Source organism: Oryctolagus cuniculus, chromosome 5 (genome assembly GCF_051225735.1).
Source record: "Oryctolagus cuniculus isolate XC-2025 breed Fujian yellow rabbit chromosome 5, ASM5122573v1, whole genome shotgun sequence".
NCBI classification, from domain to species: Eukaryota; Metazoa; Chordata; class Mammalia; order Lagomorpha; family Leporidae; genus Oryctolagus; species Oryctolagus cuniculus.
The window spans coordinates 98,761,937-98,779,518 of NC_142871.1; the positions used below are offsets into that span (position 1 = coordinate 98,761,937).

Consider the following 17,582-nt stretch of genomic DNA (forward strand, 5'->3'; position numbering starts at 1 on the left):
AAACCTAAGAGTAATTTACAAAACTGTTAAGAGACACAAAAACATGGCCGGCGCCACGGCTCACTAGGCTAATCCTCCACCTGCAGCGCCGGCACCCCAGGTTCTAGTCCCGGTTGGGGCGCCAGATTCTGTCCCGGTTGCCCCTCTTTCAGGCCAGCTCTCTGCTGTGGCCCGGGAGTGCAGTGGAGGATGGCCCAGGTGCTTGGGCCCTGCACCCCATGGGAGACCAGGAGAAGCACCTGGCTCCTGGCTTCGAATAGGCACAGCGAGCCGGCCACAATGCACCAGCCGTAGCGGCCACTCGGGGGGTGAACCAACAGAAAAAGGAAGACCTTCTCTCTGTCTCTGTCTCTCTCTCTCTCTCACTGTCTAATTCTGCCTGTCAAAAAAAATTTTTCATGAAAAAAATAAAGAGACACAAAAACAAGGGAAGTCTGAGATCACAAAACATAATGTGGCATTTTGGGTAGACTCTCAGACAGAAAGGATATTATGTAAAAACAAGACTGAATATACTGTGAAATTTAATTAATAATCCATCAATATTTGTTCACCAATCGTGACAAACTATCATATTAAAGTGAGATCTTTTTTTAAAAAAAGATTTATTTATTTATTTGGAAGGCAGAGGCAGAGAGAAATAGAGATCTTCCATCCACTGATTCACTCCCCAAATGGCTTCAATGGATGGAGTTGGGCTGATCTGAAGCCAGGAACCTGGAGCTTCTTCCAGGTCTCCCACATAGGTGCAGGGGCCCAAGAACCTGAGCCATCTTCTGCTTTCCCAGGTCGTACTAGAGAGCTGGATCAGAAGTGGAACAGCTGGGACTTGAACCAGCACCCATATGGGATACGAGTACTGCAGGTGGTGGCTTTACCTGCTACACCACAGAAACGGCCCCAAAAGTGAGATCTTAACAACCAAACTAAACAAGGAGTATGGAGAATTCCCTGTACTGTCTTTGCAACTTCTCTGTAAATCTAAAACTTCTAAAATGATTTTATTTTTTAATTAAAAGAAACTCCACTGATTTGAAATCTTCCAAGTGTGTTGGACTTGACAAGTCTTTATTTCCTGGTCCAAGTCCTCTGTGACTGTGCAATTCAAAGTGTGGTCACCTGACAGCTTGTTAGCAATACAGAATCTCTGGCCCATCCCAGATGTACTAGAGTTTTCAGAGAAGTGGAACTAACTGGAGACAAAGAGAGAATAAGGTATTGGCTCATACAGTATTGTCCCACAGGCTTCAGGTGCAGTCGGAAGGCAAAAGCTGGAGAATTCTATCAGAGACGTGGGGGCTGCTCTCTGAGATCTGATCAGGTCTTCAACTATTGAGGCCCACCCACATCGCAGAGGGTAACCAGTCTCACCTAAACTTTACCTATCTGAATGTTAACCTCAACCAAAAGCATCCTCCAGGTTAACACAAAACAAACCATCGCCCCAGACCTGCTGGACCTGAGCATACCTTTGAAGAGATCCACCAGATGATTATAGGCATACTCGGGTTTGAGTGGCATTTCTCTGCAACCCTCAGAGAATTTAAAATCTACGTGGTAATTTCAGTAACTCAGAAACAAGACTTGATTTGCTGTTTTAGATGGAAAACTTGCCCAGCACCCACTGATCTGGAAATTATAGGCATGCCTTCAGGAATTCTCATCCCACTTTGTGGGTAAACGTCCTTTCCCTTGGTTCCTACGTGAACTTCCCTAACCTCTTACCTGTTCTCCCAAAACACTGACCTTGAGTTTCCCTGTCCACGTGTCATGTTTTCATCCATCTCCACAGAAAGCCCTTGTTTAACCCACCACGGCCTACCAGATCTGCCTGCCCAGACAGCCTGGTAACATTTTCCTAGTTCCTCTTTCTCAGGAGCAGCAAACATTAGCAGAACCTGTCCGCGTGAGACTCAGAGAGATCCCGACCCTCTAAGACATCAGAGGCTTCCACAGACTGAGCCGCGTGAAACTGCCTACACTGGATTATTTTTACCCACCAATTCGGGAATATCCTAGGACTCAACATAGTCCCATTTTCTGTTTTTCCACCTTAGAAGCTACTTTGGGGACGATATGCTGTGGCAGGGTGGACCGCACAAAGGTTGTTAACAGTCATGGCAATTTTCTCCCGACAGCTGGGCGTCAAACACACGCCCGGAGTTCCACCGAAACTGTCTCATTCTTCCGGAGGGCGGGCCCTCGCGCTTCACACGGGGGCGCCACGGAGGCAGACGGTCCCAGGAACCCCGGCAGCCCCGCTGGCGCAGATGCCGACCACTCCCCACCGCACCGGAACCCCCGCCCCACGCACCCCGGAGTTGCCCGAACCTAAGATGGCGGCGGCGCGGGCGGAGTCGGCGCGGCCGCCTCTGGGCGGGGCCACGATGACCTAACCCAGCCGGGAGGCGGCACCTGCACTCGTCCCGCCCCGCTCCGCCGGTGAGGCCCGGGGGCTTCGGCTGAGGGACCCCAGCGTTCCTCTTTGCCCGGTAGCGAGCAGATTGATTCAGCGGAGCCGTCATGAGGGCCCCGCTTCGGGCCCAAACCCTGAACGACGGCGAGGAGAGCACGGACAGCACCCCGCTTCTGCAGGGCCCCCGGCAGGCCGAAGCCGGTGAGCTGTGGGGCTGTTGAGGGTCTTCGGACGGGCGGCGGTCCCGGGGAGGGTGTGGCCAAGAGGATCCACACCCTGCGCCAACGTGCTGGGTCTGCCCAAGCCCTAGGGGATTCGAGGAGGAACCTCGTAGGGCGGGCGGGGACTACGAAGCGGAGACGCCGAGGCTGGGCCGGGGGCTCAGGAGTGGCCTTGGCAGGTGCCTTGGCAGGTGCAGCCCTGCGGGACGGGACAGAGAGCAGCTGTGTGCCTCAGGCCGTGAGGTCCTAGTTTTCAGTAGTGCAGTGATGGGGACTCGGTGGGAGAACCACCTGGAGGAGAGCCTTCAAATTAATGGGCAAAGGGCTGAGCGGAGGACCCCGGGTATGAGTAGGAGCGACCTGGGGGGGAGTCCTGCAAATCAGTGGACCAAGGACCAGGGAGAGCCGCTGGCTCTCCTCCCCTATCACAGCCAGGTTTCCACAGAGGGATATCAGCCAGCATGTGATCTGGGCGTGAAGGAGAGACCAAAAAAGACGGTGGCTAACATTTGTGAGTATGCAGAGGGCATTTATTGCATAACCCCGCGAATATCTTGACATTGTGCAGAGAGACAAAAAATGCTGCTGACGTTTCAATTTTTTTCCAGCTAGCAGTCCACAGTTTAAGAAACATTCTGATTTTTCCACAAGATATGTTATGTAGGGAGCTCTAAGGTAATTTGCCAAAGATCTTGCAACGAATAGAAAAGGAATTACTTTACAAAGCATCTTCCTTGAATTTGGGGAAATGAAAATATTTTGCTCTTTGACACTTTTCTAACATAGCTTCTTTAAAAGTAATGAAAACCTAAAGAGCAGTTCAGTTAGCGAGCATTCGATAGTTTCAAAGATATGTGTGTGACAAAGAGTTGAATTGGAAATTTGCCTTTTTGTGTCTTTTTCTGTGTTGTCTTTTTGTTTCTAAGCTTACCGGATGGTGACAGTAAAGGTGGCAATGATATGGCTTCATCAGGCATCTGAGAGATTATTTTAATCGAAGTTAAATACTATACAGAAGTGATGTTTTACCTGGAGTATGGACTTAGTACCATAAGCTAACCTTTTTTTCCTGTGGCTTTTAAATAGTGTTAGAGCTCTGGCCAGCGCCGCGGCTCACTGAGCTAATCCACCTGCGGTGCCGGCACCCCGGGTTCTAGTCCCAGTCAGGGCACCGGACAGAAAGCAGGTCAGTAATTGCCTGGAAACTATGGGCAGCAGGAAGTTGACTGCAGAAGCTCTGGGGTATTTTAGGGGCAGGGGAGTGGTAGGAGTAATAGAAAAGTTCTACATTTTGATCATGAGTGCAATGAACAAATGTATACATTTGTCATGTAAATTATATTTCAATAAAGATGATGAAACAATTTTTTAAATACCTCATAGTACTACTTTTAAAAAGAGTTCCTACTTGATTGATGAGTTAAGTATATAGATCTAATGATCTGGGGCCAGTGCTCTGACACAGCGGGTTAACACCCTAGCCTGAAGCACCGGCATCCCATATGGGCACCGGTTTGAGTCCTGGCTGCTCCACTTCCAATCCAGCTCTCTGCTATGGCCTGGGAAAGCAGTGGAAGATGGCCCAAGTCCTTGGGCCCCTGCACGCGTGTGGGAGACCTGGAAGAAGCTCCTGGCTCCTGGCTTCGGATCAGCGCAGCTCCAGCCATTGCAGCCAACTGCGGAGTGAACCAGCGGATGGAAGACCTCTCTCTCTCTGCCTCTCCTCTCTCTGTATCACTCTGACTTTCAAATAAATAAATAAATAATCCTTAACAAAATAAAATAAAATAGATCTAATGATCTTAGCCCTGCTGTTGCTGGCTTGAGGCTGCCCTCATTATAGCCACTTTCCTTCTTCTTTTTACTCTTTTCCTTTTTTTTTTCTTTCAATTTGAGAGACAGAGAGAGCTCCCATCTGCTGGTTCAGCCCCCCAGATGCCCTAGCCAAAAGTAACAGCTAACAATACAATCCAGATCTACCATGAGGGTGCAGAAACCCAATTACTTGAACCATCACCCAGCAGCCACATTAGCAGGAAGATACAGAATCAAGAACTGGAGCCAGGAATTCAACCCAGGCAGTGTGATATGGGTCACAAGGGTCTTAACTAGCATCTTAACTAGCATTTTAACTAGTATCTTACCTGGCCTCTTAACTGCTAGGCTAAATGCTCACCCCCTTATTTTCACTCTTTACATAGACACTGAGAAGCAAATGAAGTAAAAATATCAGCAACACATGAGTTTTACTGTTTAAGTATGATGGATACGTTATTGAAGAGGAGTGTGCAGTTCCAGGATATTGTTTTTGTTTTTGTTTTTTGACAGGCAGAGTGGACAGTGAGAGAGAGAGAGAGAGAGAAAGGTCTTCCTTTGCCATTGGTTCATCCTCCAATGGCTGCCGCGGCTGGCGCACTGCAGCCGGCGCGCCGTGCTGATCTGAAGCCAGGAGCCAGGTACTTCTCCTTGTCTCCCATCGGGTGCAGGGCCCAAGCACTTGGGCCATCCTCCACTGCACTCCCTGGCCACAGCAGAGAGCTGACCTGGAAGAGGGGCAACCGGGACAGAATCCGGCGCCCCGACCGGGACTAGAACCCGGTGTGCTGGCGCCACAAGGCAGAGGATTAGCCTAGTGAGCCGCGGTGCCAGCCCAGGATATTGTATTAATCAGTAATATTTCATGTTCAGCCATATGCCTGGGATATTGTGAGCAGGAGAAGAGAAGAGCACTAAGGAAAAGAGGAGAGAAGAGAAAGATGGTTTAACAACCTTCTGGAAGCTGCCAGGAGCAACCTGCGTGCCTCCCAGTGGTGTCCCCTCTCCTGACTTTAGCAATGGTATCTACCATGTGTGATCTAATAGGGGAAACAGAGTAACCCTTAGAAATCTTTTGAAATATTAAATATAAATGTTTTATATATTCAGTTGGCACATGTAAGAAAGGGTGTATGTGTATTTAATAAAGAAAAATTTTCTATCCAGAATGACTTTTTGAAAAGTTTTGGTACCAGAAGGAGCCAATGTTTAGTAGTCCAACTTTCCTTTCCATAGGTTTAGATGTATTCTATTTAGCTTTTATGTTTGTTTCTGGAACAAACCGGTATGAAATTAGCTGTACTTTATCTATACCTACGTATATAGTTTTGCTTTTAAGAGAAGTGCTGACAAAGATGTTATAGTCATAAAATTTTATGACGGTAAAAAGGCTCCTGGTGGAGCGACATTTACCTGTATGTGCAGGCAGCTGAGGGCTAGAGGGGGTGAGGTGCAGACAGTCGCACATAGTGGTGGGAATTAAGGACCGGCCTCGGAGGCCTGCTCGTTAGTCCCATTGTTCGTCCTCAGCACACAACTCTGCCACATTTGGTTATAGTCAGTAAATCCCTGTTTGCAAAATAGCTTACCATTTTTACTTGATCCTTCCCAAATTTGAAAGTTCCCTACCCCAGCATGAGTAAGGGAATAGATATGGTTTTAAATGATAAACAATGTTTCTTTATTATGAGGGGTAAAACTGGGCTGTGTCTTCAGTGTTAAGAATTATCTCTGGGGCAGATTGTTGGTACAGGGCTTTAAGATGCAGCTTGGGACACCAGTATCACATGTGTAAATGCCTGGATTTGAGTCCCAGGTCCACTTCCAATTCCAGCTTCCTGCTAATGTATGCCTTGGGAGGCAGCAGTGATGGCCCAAATAGTTGAGTTTCTGCTACTCAGAAGGGAGGCCTGGATTAGGTTTAGGGCTCCTGTCTTCTACTTAGCCTAGCCAGACATTTAGGGAGTGAACCAGCGGATGGAACAATTCTCCGACTCTCTGCTTCTCAAATAAATAAAAGTTTTAAGAATTAATACTTCTGAGTTGGATATAACAAGATTCTCAGTAACAGGCCTATGATTTTCTTCCTAAGCATTTGCTTCCACTGAACTCCACAGAATTCAAAGATGCCCACTAGAATGATGGGAGAAGGGCAGCTCCATGAGAAACAACAGGACATCTGAAAGTTTTTCTGCCTGATTTAGACAGGAGGGAAAGAGGAAATTAAGCAAGGAGGAGAAAAGCTTTCCCTCTCACACATAAAACAATTCTTCATTCATAGCACGTTTGACCAACTGGAGGTTTGCTTTTGTATAAATGAGCTATCCCTTGTATTGATTATTGATTGATCATCTGTACTGATTCAAAATACCTTGTAGCAATGTTATTCATGCTAGGAGAAATCAGCTTCAGGGCTTTGTCGCTCCCCATCTTCGTGGAGGAACGACACAGGACCCTGCGCTGTTCTTTCGTCTGCTCGGCCCTTCCCGGGTTTGCTGCTGGTTCTTCCCGGGTTGGCTACTGTCCCTTCCACCTCCGTGGAAGGGCAGTTCCCCCTGGCCACATTCCCCACTTCCGCAGGGGAGCAGCACACCGCCGGCCGGTTCTCTGGGGGGCTGCACAGGTGTTCCTTCAGCTAGATGTTCCCCATAGATGTTCCCCATAGGTGTTTCTGGTGCATGCCGTCTCTCTCCTCCTTTATAGTCCTCCTCCGCCAATCCTAACTCGGCTGCCCACACGCCGAGTACGCTGCTCTCCTCCAATCAGGAGCAAGTCCTACAGTTCCTTGGTTGAACTGGAGGCAGCTGTGTAGAAGCCTCTTTCTTCTCTCCCAGCGCCATATTGTGGGAGAGCAGATGCATAGAATAAGTCTTAATTCCAGTAACAATATAGTCCGAGTTGCTCCCCACAGTGGGAGAGCAGATGCATAGAATAAGTCTTAATTCCAGTAACAGTATAGTCCGAGTTGCTCCCCACAGGCTTCTAGGACATTTCTGTATGTATATAGACAGAGTATAGATTAGAGTTGAGTGCCTAGATGCCAGTCTCAACTCCACTAACTAGCTGTGTGAACTTTAGCATGTTACCTAACTTCTCTGTGCCTTTTTGTGTGTGTGTGGTAAATCAGGAAAATAATATATCTGATTACAGGATTATTGTTATGATTAAGTGAGCTAATATAAGAAGTGCTTAGAAGAGTTTTGCACAGAGTTAGCATAAGCTGCTGTTACTATCAGGAACAGTGAGACCATTTGGAGTTTGCATTCCTCAGAGAACTGGCACCAAAAAAATAAGGGCCCATCAGTCATTGTCACCATATTGAAATTTCTATTTTCTAGCTTATAATTATGATAATCTCATACATCCTATACTTTGTTTCTTTTCTCTCTCTCTCTCTCTCTCTCACTTTTATTTTGGGAATTTACATTCAATGTTGAGTTAAAAGCATTGGGTTTCACAGACAAGTAACTGTGGAGTATAGAGTGATGGTAGAGAGCAACTTTTTTTTTTTTGAAGATTTATTTATTTATTTGAAAGGCAGAGCTACAGAGAGACAAAGGTGGAGAGAGAGAGAGAGAAAGAGAGAGAGAGAGGCATCTTCTATCACTGGTTTATTCCCCAAATGGCCACAATGGCTGGAGCTGGGCAGCTCCAAAGCCAGGAGCCAGGAGCTTCTTCTGGGTCTCCTACATGGGTACAAGGACCCAAGGACTTGGGCCATCTTCTACTGCTTTCCCAAGCCATTGCAGAGAGCTGGATCAGAAGTGGAGCAGCCAGGATTCGAACTGCCTCCCATGTGCGATGCCAGCACTGCAGGCAGAGGCTTTACCCACTATGCCACAGCACTGGCCTTGAGAACAACTGTGTTACAAAATGAAGGAAAATGGCCTTGGGTCATGTGTGATAGTCTCTGTTAGTATTGAAGTATCTGGGTCCATTGTAACAGACATTAGCTTGGGAGCTAAGAATACATAGGATTTATCAGGAATTGATCACCCATAGGCAGAATAAGACTAGTCAACTACCGTATTTAAAATTGCCCTTTTTTAAAAGCGAGACTTATTTTATCAATTTTAAATAGGCAATCTTTTTTTAATGCAATGCCCTTTGTTTTTGTTTTTGTTTTTGACAGACAGAGTTAGACAGTGAGAGAGAGAGACAGAGAGAAAGGTCTTCCTTTGCTGTTGGTTCACCCCCCAATGGCCGCTACAGCCAGTGTGTTGTGGCCGGCGCGCTGTGCCTATCTGAAGCCAGGAGCCGGGTGCTTCCTCCTGGTCTCCCATGCGGGTGCAGGGCCCAAGGACCTGGGCCATCCTCCACTGCCTTCCCGGGCCACAACAGAGAGCTGGACTGGAAGAGGAGCAACCGGGACAGAATCCAGTGCCCCGACCGGGACTAGAACCAGGGGTGCCGGCGCCGCAGGCAGAGGATTAGCCTAGTGAGCCGTGGCGCCAGCCACAATACCCTTTCTAATGGGGCTCGCTTTCTCCAGTAGACACCCTGCTGTACAGAAGATCGTCATCTTTGTATTGAGCATACATCTAGACATAGATTATAGGCCTTGTCTTCAGTCCCTCATCACTCTGTACCTGTGACCCTCTCAGTAGCTACAGATTGAAAATATCCGGAAAAAAACGTGTATTGTTGCTGACTTGTACTATGTAGTTAGGCCTATGCTGGTTGACAATTGCACCTGTAATGAATGTGTACAGACTCTTCTTGCCATTATTGCCTATGCATTGACAGCTATTTATGTAGCACTCTAATTGTATTCAGGATTTTAAGTCACCTAGAGATGATTTAGAGTACACGGAAGAGTATGTGCAGGTTGGATGCAAATACGAAGCCATTTTTACATAAAAGACATGAGTGTTTCTACTAAGGGTCCTGGAAACAATCCGCTACTCAGGATTCTGAGATGACTGGCCCAGGCCCATCCCTCCCCACTGCCTCTCCCTTCCACGATGAGTAAATGCTCAGACATCCTCAGATTTTCACCAGCCTTGCCTTGCTGCCTGCACTTCCTTGCTCATCAGAACTCGGTGTCCTAGGTATACACTGGCACTCCCCACTGCTCTCTCAAGGATGACTGCTTGTTTTTCATGTGTCACACTAATGGATGAGGTTGATGACTCTTGCCCGTAGGCCAGGCTCCCTTTCCACGACTTGGTTGCTCTCAACCACCCACTTCACCTTTTGCTTCATTCATCACAGGCTTTGCCACTTGATTCACCTTTGTCTTCTCCCCTCCAGCTGCTACCATTACCCATGGTGACTTAGCCAACACTGTTCCCTCAGTTCTCCGGACTCCTACATGTCTAACGATTTCCTTCCTTCTTTGATCATCCTTGTACCGTGTCATCTCCCACAACTGCTTTAACCACAACTAGGCATCCTTCATACTTGCTTGTGTAACTACCCTACTTTCACTCTCTCTGACTTCACCTGCACCTTGATTTTTTTTAATAGGAAAGTTCACACATATACAAAAATAAAAGGATATAGTAAACTCATATGTAACCATGTTAAACAGTAAAACAGTTACTACTTGGCCAGTCTTGTTTCATTTATTCTTATGCTCATATATTATTATTTTGAAGCAAATTATAGATACCATTGTCATTTCATACATAAATATTTTGGTGTGTATCTCTAAAAGATAAGGATGCTTTTTAAAATGTTGTTTTCTTTATTTGAAAGGCAGAGAGACAGAAACAGACATCGCTCATCTGCTGGTTCGCACCACAGATACCTACAATAGCCAAGGGTGGGGCAGGCTGAAACCAGGATACCTGGAACTCTGAGTCTGCCACATGAGTGGCAGGGACACAAGTTACTTGAGCCAATATCTGCTGCCTCCCAGGGTGTACTTTAGCAGGCAGCTGGAATCAGAAATGGAGCCAGGAGTCAAACCCAAGCACTTGGCTAGGGAGTTTTATTTATTTGAAAGGCAGAGTTACAGAGATAGACAGAGAGAAAGGTTCATTCTCTCTGACTCACTCCCCAAATGGCATTAACTGCCGGGGCTGGGCCAGGCTAAAAGCGAGGAGCTAAGAGCAAGAGCTTCTTCCCAGTATCCCACGTGAGTGCAGAAGCGTAAGCACTTGGGCCATTCTTCCACTGCTTTCCCAGGTACATAAACAAGGAAGTGGATTGGAAGAGGAACAGCTAGAACTTGAACTAGTGCCCATATGGGATGCCAGCATTGCAGGTGATAGCTTTATCTGCTATGCCAGAACGTTGGCCTCAACCAGGACACTTTTTAAAAATAACTCTAGGCTGGCGCCGTGGCTCACTAGCCTAATCCTCCGCCTTGCGGCGCCGGCACACCAGGTTCTAGTCCCGGTCGGGGCGCTGGATTCTGTCCCGGTTGCCCCTCTTCCAGGCCAGCTCTCTGCTGTGGCCCGGGAAGGCAGTGGAGGATGGCCCAAGTCCTTTGGCCCTGCACCCCATGGGAGACCAGGAGAAGTACCTGGCTCCTGCCATCAGATCAGCATGGTGCGCCAGCCGCAGTGCACCGGCCGCGGCGGCCATTGGAGGGTGAACCAATGGCAAAGGAAGACCTTTCTCTCTGTCTCTCTATCTCACTGTCCACTCTGCCTGTCAAAAAACAAAACAAAACAAAACAAAACAAAACAAAAAAAACCTCTAGTACTATTACCATAAGAAATAAAAGTAATTCTTATTGAATACCTAATAAATGTTCATATTTCCCTAATTATATCATAATTTTCTATGCTTTGTTCCTATCAGGATCTCAATAATGTCTTCTAAATAATCAAAATGTTTCTTAAGTCTCTTTTAATCTGTAGTTCCCTCCCCACACTCTTTTTTCTTATAATTTATCTTCCTGTGTTGTCATATATATAGCATATTTTCTTCTGTTCCCTGTGTTGACTGTAGATTTGTAATTGGTAGGTCTCGAGGTCTGACCAGCTGATTCTGTCTGATCTGCTGTCAAGAGGACTTCATAGGTGGGATTGTGTGCTTCTGTTAGGAGACACCTCTGTACTTTGAAGCCACAAAAGTATATCCCAGTTCTCCAGGCCCTCCTCTAGGCACTGCAGACACAACAGTGAACAGGATAGAACTGTCGTCTTGGGTCAGAATCAAAGCCCGACGCTTCCTTTTCTTTCCAGGAGTCTGCAGTCATCTGCCCTTGTCTTTGTCATTACCTCCATCTCATCACCCCCTGCTTTCTCAGCACCCACAGACGTGCAGTGCTTGAAGTTACACTCCAGGGCACAGCGCTCCACCCATTCCGGGTGGGTGTCCACCCGCTCGGCAATCCTGTATCCTTTCCTGGAAACCACGTGTCACACAAATCCCGATGTCTCACAAATGAGAAATAACCTCAGTTCCTAACAACCTCAATTCCTAATATCCAGAAAAAGCCACAATACTATCAACAGTTCATAGCTACTGAAGGCTTACTGTGTAGTAAGCAGTGTTCTGAGTATTTTACATCCACCAACCAGGTAATAATTATAACCCTAAAACAGGCAAAACACTTAGACTGGTACCAAGCATAGAGTAAGTACTCAATAAACATTATTATCTTATGTTTTTAAACTCAGTACCTGCCATCCCACTCAATTGTCTTAGTTCTTAGAATTGCCATTGCACACAGTCCATGTAGTCCACCCACCTCGGATCACTTGGGATTTCCTCTCCCTGCGCCTTCCTTTCTCATGTCCCTCCCTCTGTACATGCTGCTGCCTTTGTTCCCATTATTCTCCCACTTCTCACCAGCCTGGTGATTTCCTGTTCACTGTGAAGACTCATCAAATACGCTTTCTCCTAAGGATTTCCCTGACCGGGCCCCACCTGCAAGCATATTCATATACCTCATTTGCCCCTTGCCATCTCTATGTACACAGTATTTTCTCTTTTGGCATAACTTCCTCCAGGGTAAAAAATAAATAAATAAATAAAGGAACTCATTTTTACTGTGTGCCTATGGTTATTTTGTTTAATTCCCACACAGCTCACTGAGGTGGTTGGTAGTTTCCTTATTTTGGAGCTGAGAAACCCAAGGATGGAAACTATTAAATAACTCCTACAGAGACCACAGCCAGTGACAATCAGAACTGAGATGCATTTACAGGTCTGCTTCACCCTAAATTAGCCTGTGTTCTTTCAGGTACACCCTCTTCAGCTGCACCCACTCCACCTTCCTAAGTGTGAGCCGCATTTCAGAAGTTGATGTTTGTTTTGATGGGTGCTCTGTTCGTTATGCTGGCATGATTTTGCTTTGAACTCAATTTCAGCGTGGTGGGTGCTCAGTGGATGTTCTTTCTCTTTGTCATGCAAGCTTGCTTTTGTTGGATCAATTTCAAGACTTACCCAAATTTATGGGCACATGTTGCTCTACCACCCTACTTTCCTGAAATGTAGCTTTCCTGTCTGAATATATCTATAACCAAAAATCATCTCTCTTTTATTCTATTTATTTATTTATTTATTTGAAAGGCAGAGTGACAGAATGAGAGAGTGAGATTTTCCTTCTGCTGCTTCACTCCCTAAATTGCTGCAACAGCTCAGGCTAGGCCAGGCTGAAGCTAGGAGACTAGAGCTCCATCTGGGCCTCCCACATGGGTGGCAGGGACCCAAGTACGAGGGCCATATTCCACTGCTTTCTCAGATACATTAACAGGGAGCTGAATCAGGATCAGAGCAGCCAGGACTGGAACTGGTGCTGATATGGGATGCCAGGGTGGCAGGCAGTGGCTTAACCCACTGTGCCACAATACCACCCCCTCTAACCAGCAACCATTTTTATAAAGCTAATAGCCATTTATTTTTAATATTTTTAAAATATCAGCTATATATGTATCATATGATGTCTGTGCTTTTTATTTTCTGACTATTGGTTGCACCCCCAAAAGTTAAAATTGTCTGGTCCATTACTTGTAGATAAGATTTTCAAGTAATATCACTAGTAATTTAAAATCATTTTACTTGGCACTCACATTGTAGCATAGCGGGTAAAGCCAACTCCTGTGATACCAGCATCCCATATTGGTACCAGTTTGTGTCCTGCTGCTCCACTTCTAATCTAGCTCCCTGCTAATGGCCTGGGAGGGCAACAGAGGATGGCCCAAGTGCTTAGGCCCCTGCACCCATGTGGGTGACCCAGAAGCTCCTGGCTCCTGGCTCCAGATCCACGCAGCTCCAGTCATTGTGTCATTGCAGCCATTTCGAAAGTGAACATTCAGATGGAAGATACCTCTCTCTCTCTAACTCTGCCTTTCAAATAAATATAAAAAAAAAAAAGATATATCATAATCCAAAGCATCACCTGAGGGGAAACTAGTAGCATACAGTAAAAGCAGGCAACTGCAAATGAGGATAGAATGAAGAAAAAAAAAAATAATGTACCAAGTCAGAATAACGTAAAATAAAGTTGCTTAGGGTAAGGAAATTACTGATAGCCCTCCCTCTCACTTATTCCCACCTCTAACACTTAGGCAAACCCTGGTAATTCTACCTTTTAACTTATGTCAGATCTGCCCATTTCTCTCCATTGCCTCCTGCTTTGTGCCTAGTTTAAAACATCTTCACCTTACACCTGGAAAACTATAACAGCAACCTTAAATGGTCTCTCTGAATCTACTTCCCCCACACCTCATCACACTTGCCTTAGCAGCCTTCGTGCGGCACTTGTATAAGCTCTTTAAACCATAAATCACATCCTGTCATTTCTTTGCTGGAGTAGATAATCAACATTTTAAATAGTGCATGGTCAATGCAGACATGATACATGAATATGAACTTTTTGCATCAAAATTTTCAAAGTAATACATTTTAGTCGCCCAGAGTTGGCAAGATTACAATTCCTCAGCCCACATTCAGACTTCGCATATTACAAATATTGCATGAGAGAATGATGATGAAAAATGTTTTCTCCTACAGAACATGCCTTACAGAAGCCAAACTGTCCTTAACTGATTAGATGCCCATTTGGCTGGAACAGAAAGAGCACAAGCATCTAAATTCAAGTCACAGAGGTAGTGTCCTTGGAGTCTTGGAAATGCAGTTCTCACAGAACTGAATTTAACCATGTTGGTGTGCCATAATTCTAATAGTCATACCCCTGAAAATAGGATTCAAGAATGCCAGTTGACAAATGATCTGTTAAAAGTCGCAAATCTTGCATAGAGAAAGAATAGAAAAGTGAATTGGATCCTGGTATATTGATGTGTGCCTAAGTATAGTTGTGCCATATTCATTAGTGGTTTAGTCTGGGTCAACCCATCTGAATCAGTACCAAGACATCTGTGCTCCGAAAAATGTATTTTTGTTGGAGATCAGGTCAATGAAAACAACAGGATTCCTGTGTAGGAGGAAACACATGCATGTATGTAGTACTAATGTGTCATTGCCAAATAAAATATTTTCATATATACATATTTGGTTTTAACTTATCATTGCCTAAGGAAATAGATGTACCCGTCTTTTAATAGATATTTATCACTAAATGTTTGCCAAACTTAAAGGTAGACGGCCCTGAGTTAGGCCATCTAATTAGCTGGCTTTCTGAATTCCCATCTGTCTTCAATTGTGCAACTCAATAAAACAAAAAAAAAATGTGCATAGGCCTACAATTAAAATTTTAAAATGGCTCAAACTCCTCCTCTCACATAATCCTTCTTTCATTGGTTCCTCCAACCTATTCAGCCATCCCCCTTATGTTTTTCTTATCATTGTGCTACCTTCACTTATTTCTCTTTGACTGTGGGCTCTTTAAGCATGATAACAACTGAATAACTGTCGCAGATGCTGCAAGTGTGCACCTGGATTCTTTAGTGTGCTTAGTTTAGAAGAGCCTTTAGGTATTAATCATGGCTTCCGATTTAAACCCAGCCTCTGAGGATACTCTTCAAGGTAAGAAATCTGTCCAGAGGGCTTTCAAGCCCTCATCTCGCAATGGATTGTTTTTACCATGCCACCTTTACGACAAGTTGGCTTCCAACCCATACATATGCTGTGCCCTTGAAAATACTCAAGGGCTTACTCACCATGTTTTAGGTGTTTTTTTTAGAAATAGTGATGTCATTAAAATCCCCATACCAACTGACTGGGACTAAGGGTACATTTTGACTCCGGAATAGGGATTTTTTTTTTTTTTTTTTTTTTTAGCAAAATTGATAAAGTCATTATCGCTGTTTTAGTGAACTGGTTACAGTTCAGCTTTCATGTGACTGATTTTTACCAAAATTACAGTTGCTCTGGGAGCCAATTCTCTTTGATAAATATTTTTAGATATGTTTAATCTAAGAATGTTAGATTATTCATGATTATTCATTTGTGTACCTCTTAAAGACTAACGTTTTTCATGATTTAGACAGTGTCATCTAATGTATCCTTTTAATTAAGGTTTTCCTCCAATCTTTATTTCAGCTCCAGCGTGCTGCTCTGCTCGTTACAATTTAGCAATTTTGGCCTTTTTTGGTTTCTTCGTTCTCTATGCATTACGTGTGAATTTGAGTGTCGCATTAGTGGACATGGTAGATTCAAATACAACTCTGGCAGATAATAGAACTTCCAAGGAGTGTGCAGAGCATTCTGCTCCCGTAAAGGTCCCTCATAGCCAAACGGTAGGTGGTATTTTTTAACCTTAAAATACTTACAGGTCTTAAAATCCTAGATGGTCTTCTTTCTTCATCCTACAAAAGCCGCAAACACTGCTTTATGTGTACTTCCAATCAGTTCCTTTTTATGTTGTTCAACTGGTTGAACAAAAACTTACAACTAGAACTACTGCTGCTGTGCTAGAATACAGCATGGTTGGTTCCAACAGCAGTTCTTCAATTTTCTCACTAGTTTACCATCCTTGAAGAGGATTTGTGAAACCTTGTTTGGCATTATCAGAAAATTGGATTGTTTGAAATGTTGCTAAATAGTTTCAGTAGGACTTGTAAGAGCTGTGTCACACATAGAGTTACTATTACAGGAGAGTGTAGGTGATCTCAGCTAAAGGATGAAAAATAAGAATTGGTCAATCTCTAAGGAAATTCTTTTCCAAAATCTATACAGATCCAACTTAAGCTTAAGTCATTTAGCTTCCCTTGTGTTATTGTGGAGCTGATAAAGTGTGTGTTCATCGTTTGAATTGAGTTTTATACACTTGAAATATATACTCTGCTTGTCATACAAGGAGACACAACAGGGAGAAAAGACTAGTGAGTGTGCTTTTGTCCATTTCCTGTGCTCCCAGAGGAGCCAGATGGCACTTTGGTGAGTCTCCCCTGTGGTATACAAACATGAGTATTTAATTAGCAGAGAGGGTGGCTCCCCAAACAAGCATCCATACAAAATAATGACAACAAAAATTTATATTTGACTTTAATAATGTTGCTGAGTGACATGTTTGGGTGTACATCATCTGCTTTCTCCACTTCAACTTGTGACCTGCAGGGACAGTACTGGTCATTCAGGAAGTCTGGAATTCCACATATAAGCTGCAGATTGGTCTCCTACACAGGGATAATTATAGGTTTGCCTTGTATTGCCCCCTTTGTTAAGTGTATTTGTTGACCTAGCAACTTATCTTGATCTGCCTTTATGGGCAGTGGAAAAAAAATCCCAACACAGTGGCTCAATTGTACAGCTACATGCATTAAAGATGTCAGATATTCACATCCGTCACTAAGTCATCATTAGTTCTTTACTACTGCTGCTGTTAATTGAAAAACAGGAAGTTTATAGCTTGTTTTAAATTCTTACTCTTGTATTATTTCATGTGCATGTTCAATTACTTGGTCTGAAAAGGGGAGATATTAACTACCTATATTTGTGCATTCTGACATCCAACATTACGTGAACACTTACTGTGTATCGGGACTTTTTTTATGTATTTAATCTTCCCAGGTCACACATCCAGTAACTAATAGAGCTGGGCTCAAACCCATGCCTGACTCCAAAGGTTGGCTCAAGCGCTACAGTATCTTGTTTAACAGGTTTCTGGATTAGGCTTACGGCTGTTTCTTGCGGCTTCTTGGTTGGAGTTAATACAAAGCCTCCACAGCTCATCCTAGAGTCTAGTTCATAAAATTTCAAGCTCTTTCAAAAATTTATGACTTTCAGTTCTTTTCCATCCACTTGTAGAAGCAACTTGTCTGTATTTT

The 17,582-nt window shown here is 44.6% G+C and overlaps 1 protein-coding gene across 4 annotated transcripts in view; it reads left to right on the top strand.

Moving 5' to 3' along the window:
* The first annotated feature begins 2,390 nt into the window (after nt 1–2,390).
* The window catches only part of SLC17A5 (solute carrier family 17 member 5), a 58,289-nt gene continuing 43,097 nt past the window's right edge, over nt 2,391–17,582 (top strand). Inside the window, exons 1-2 of one of the 4 annotated variants that reach the window (XM_051854159.3) lie at nt 2,391–2,617; nt 15,856–16,052. In XM_051854159.3, the coding sequence (XP_051710119.1) occupies nt 2,524–2,617; nt 15,856–16,052 (291 nt within the window). In that variant the 5' untranslated portion in view covers nt 2,391–2,523. 4 annotated transcript variants of the gene reach the window in all.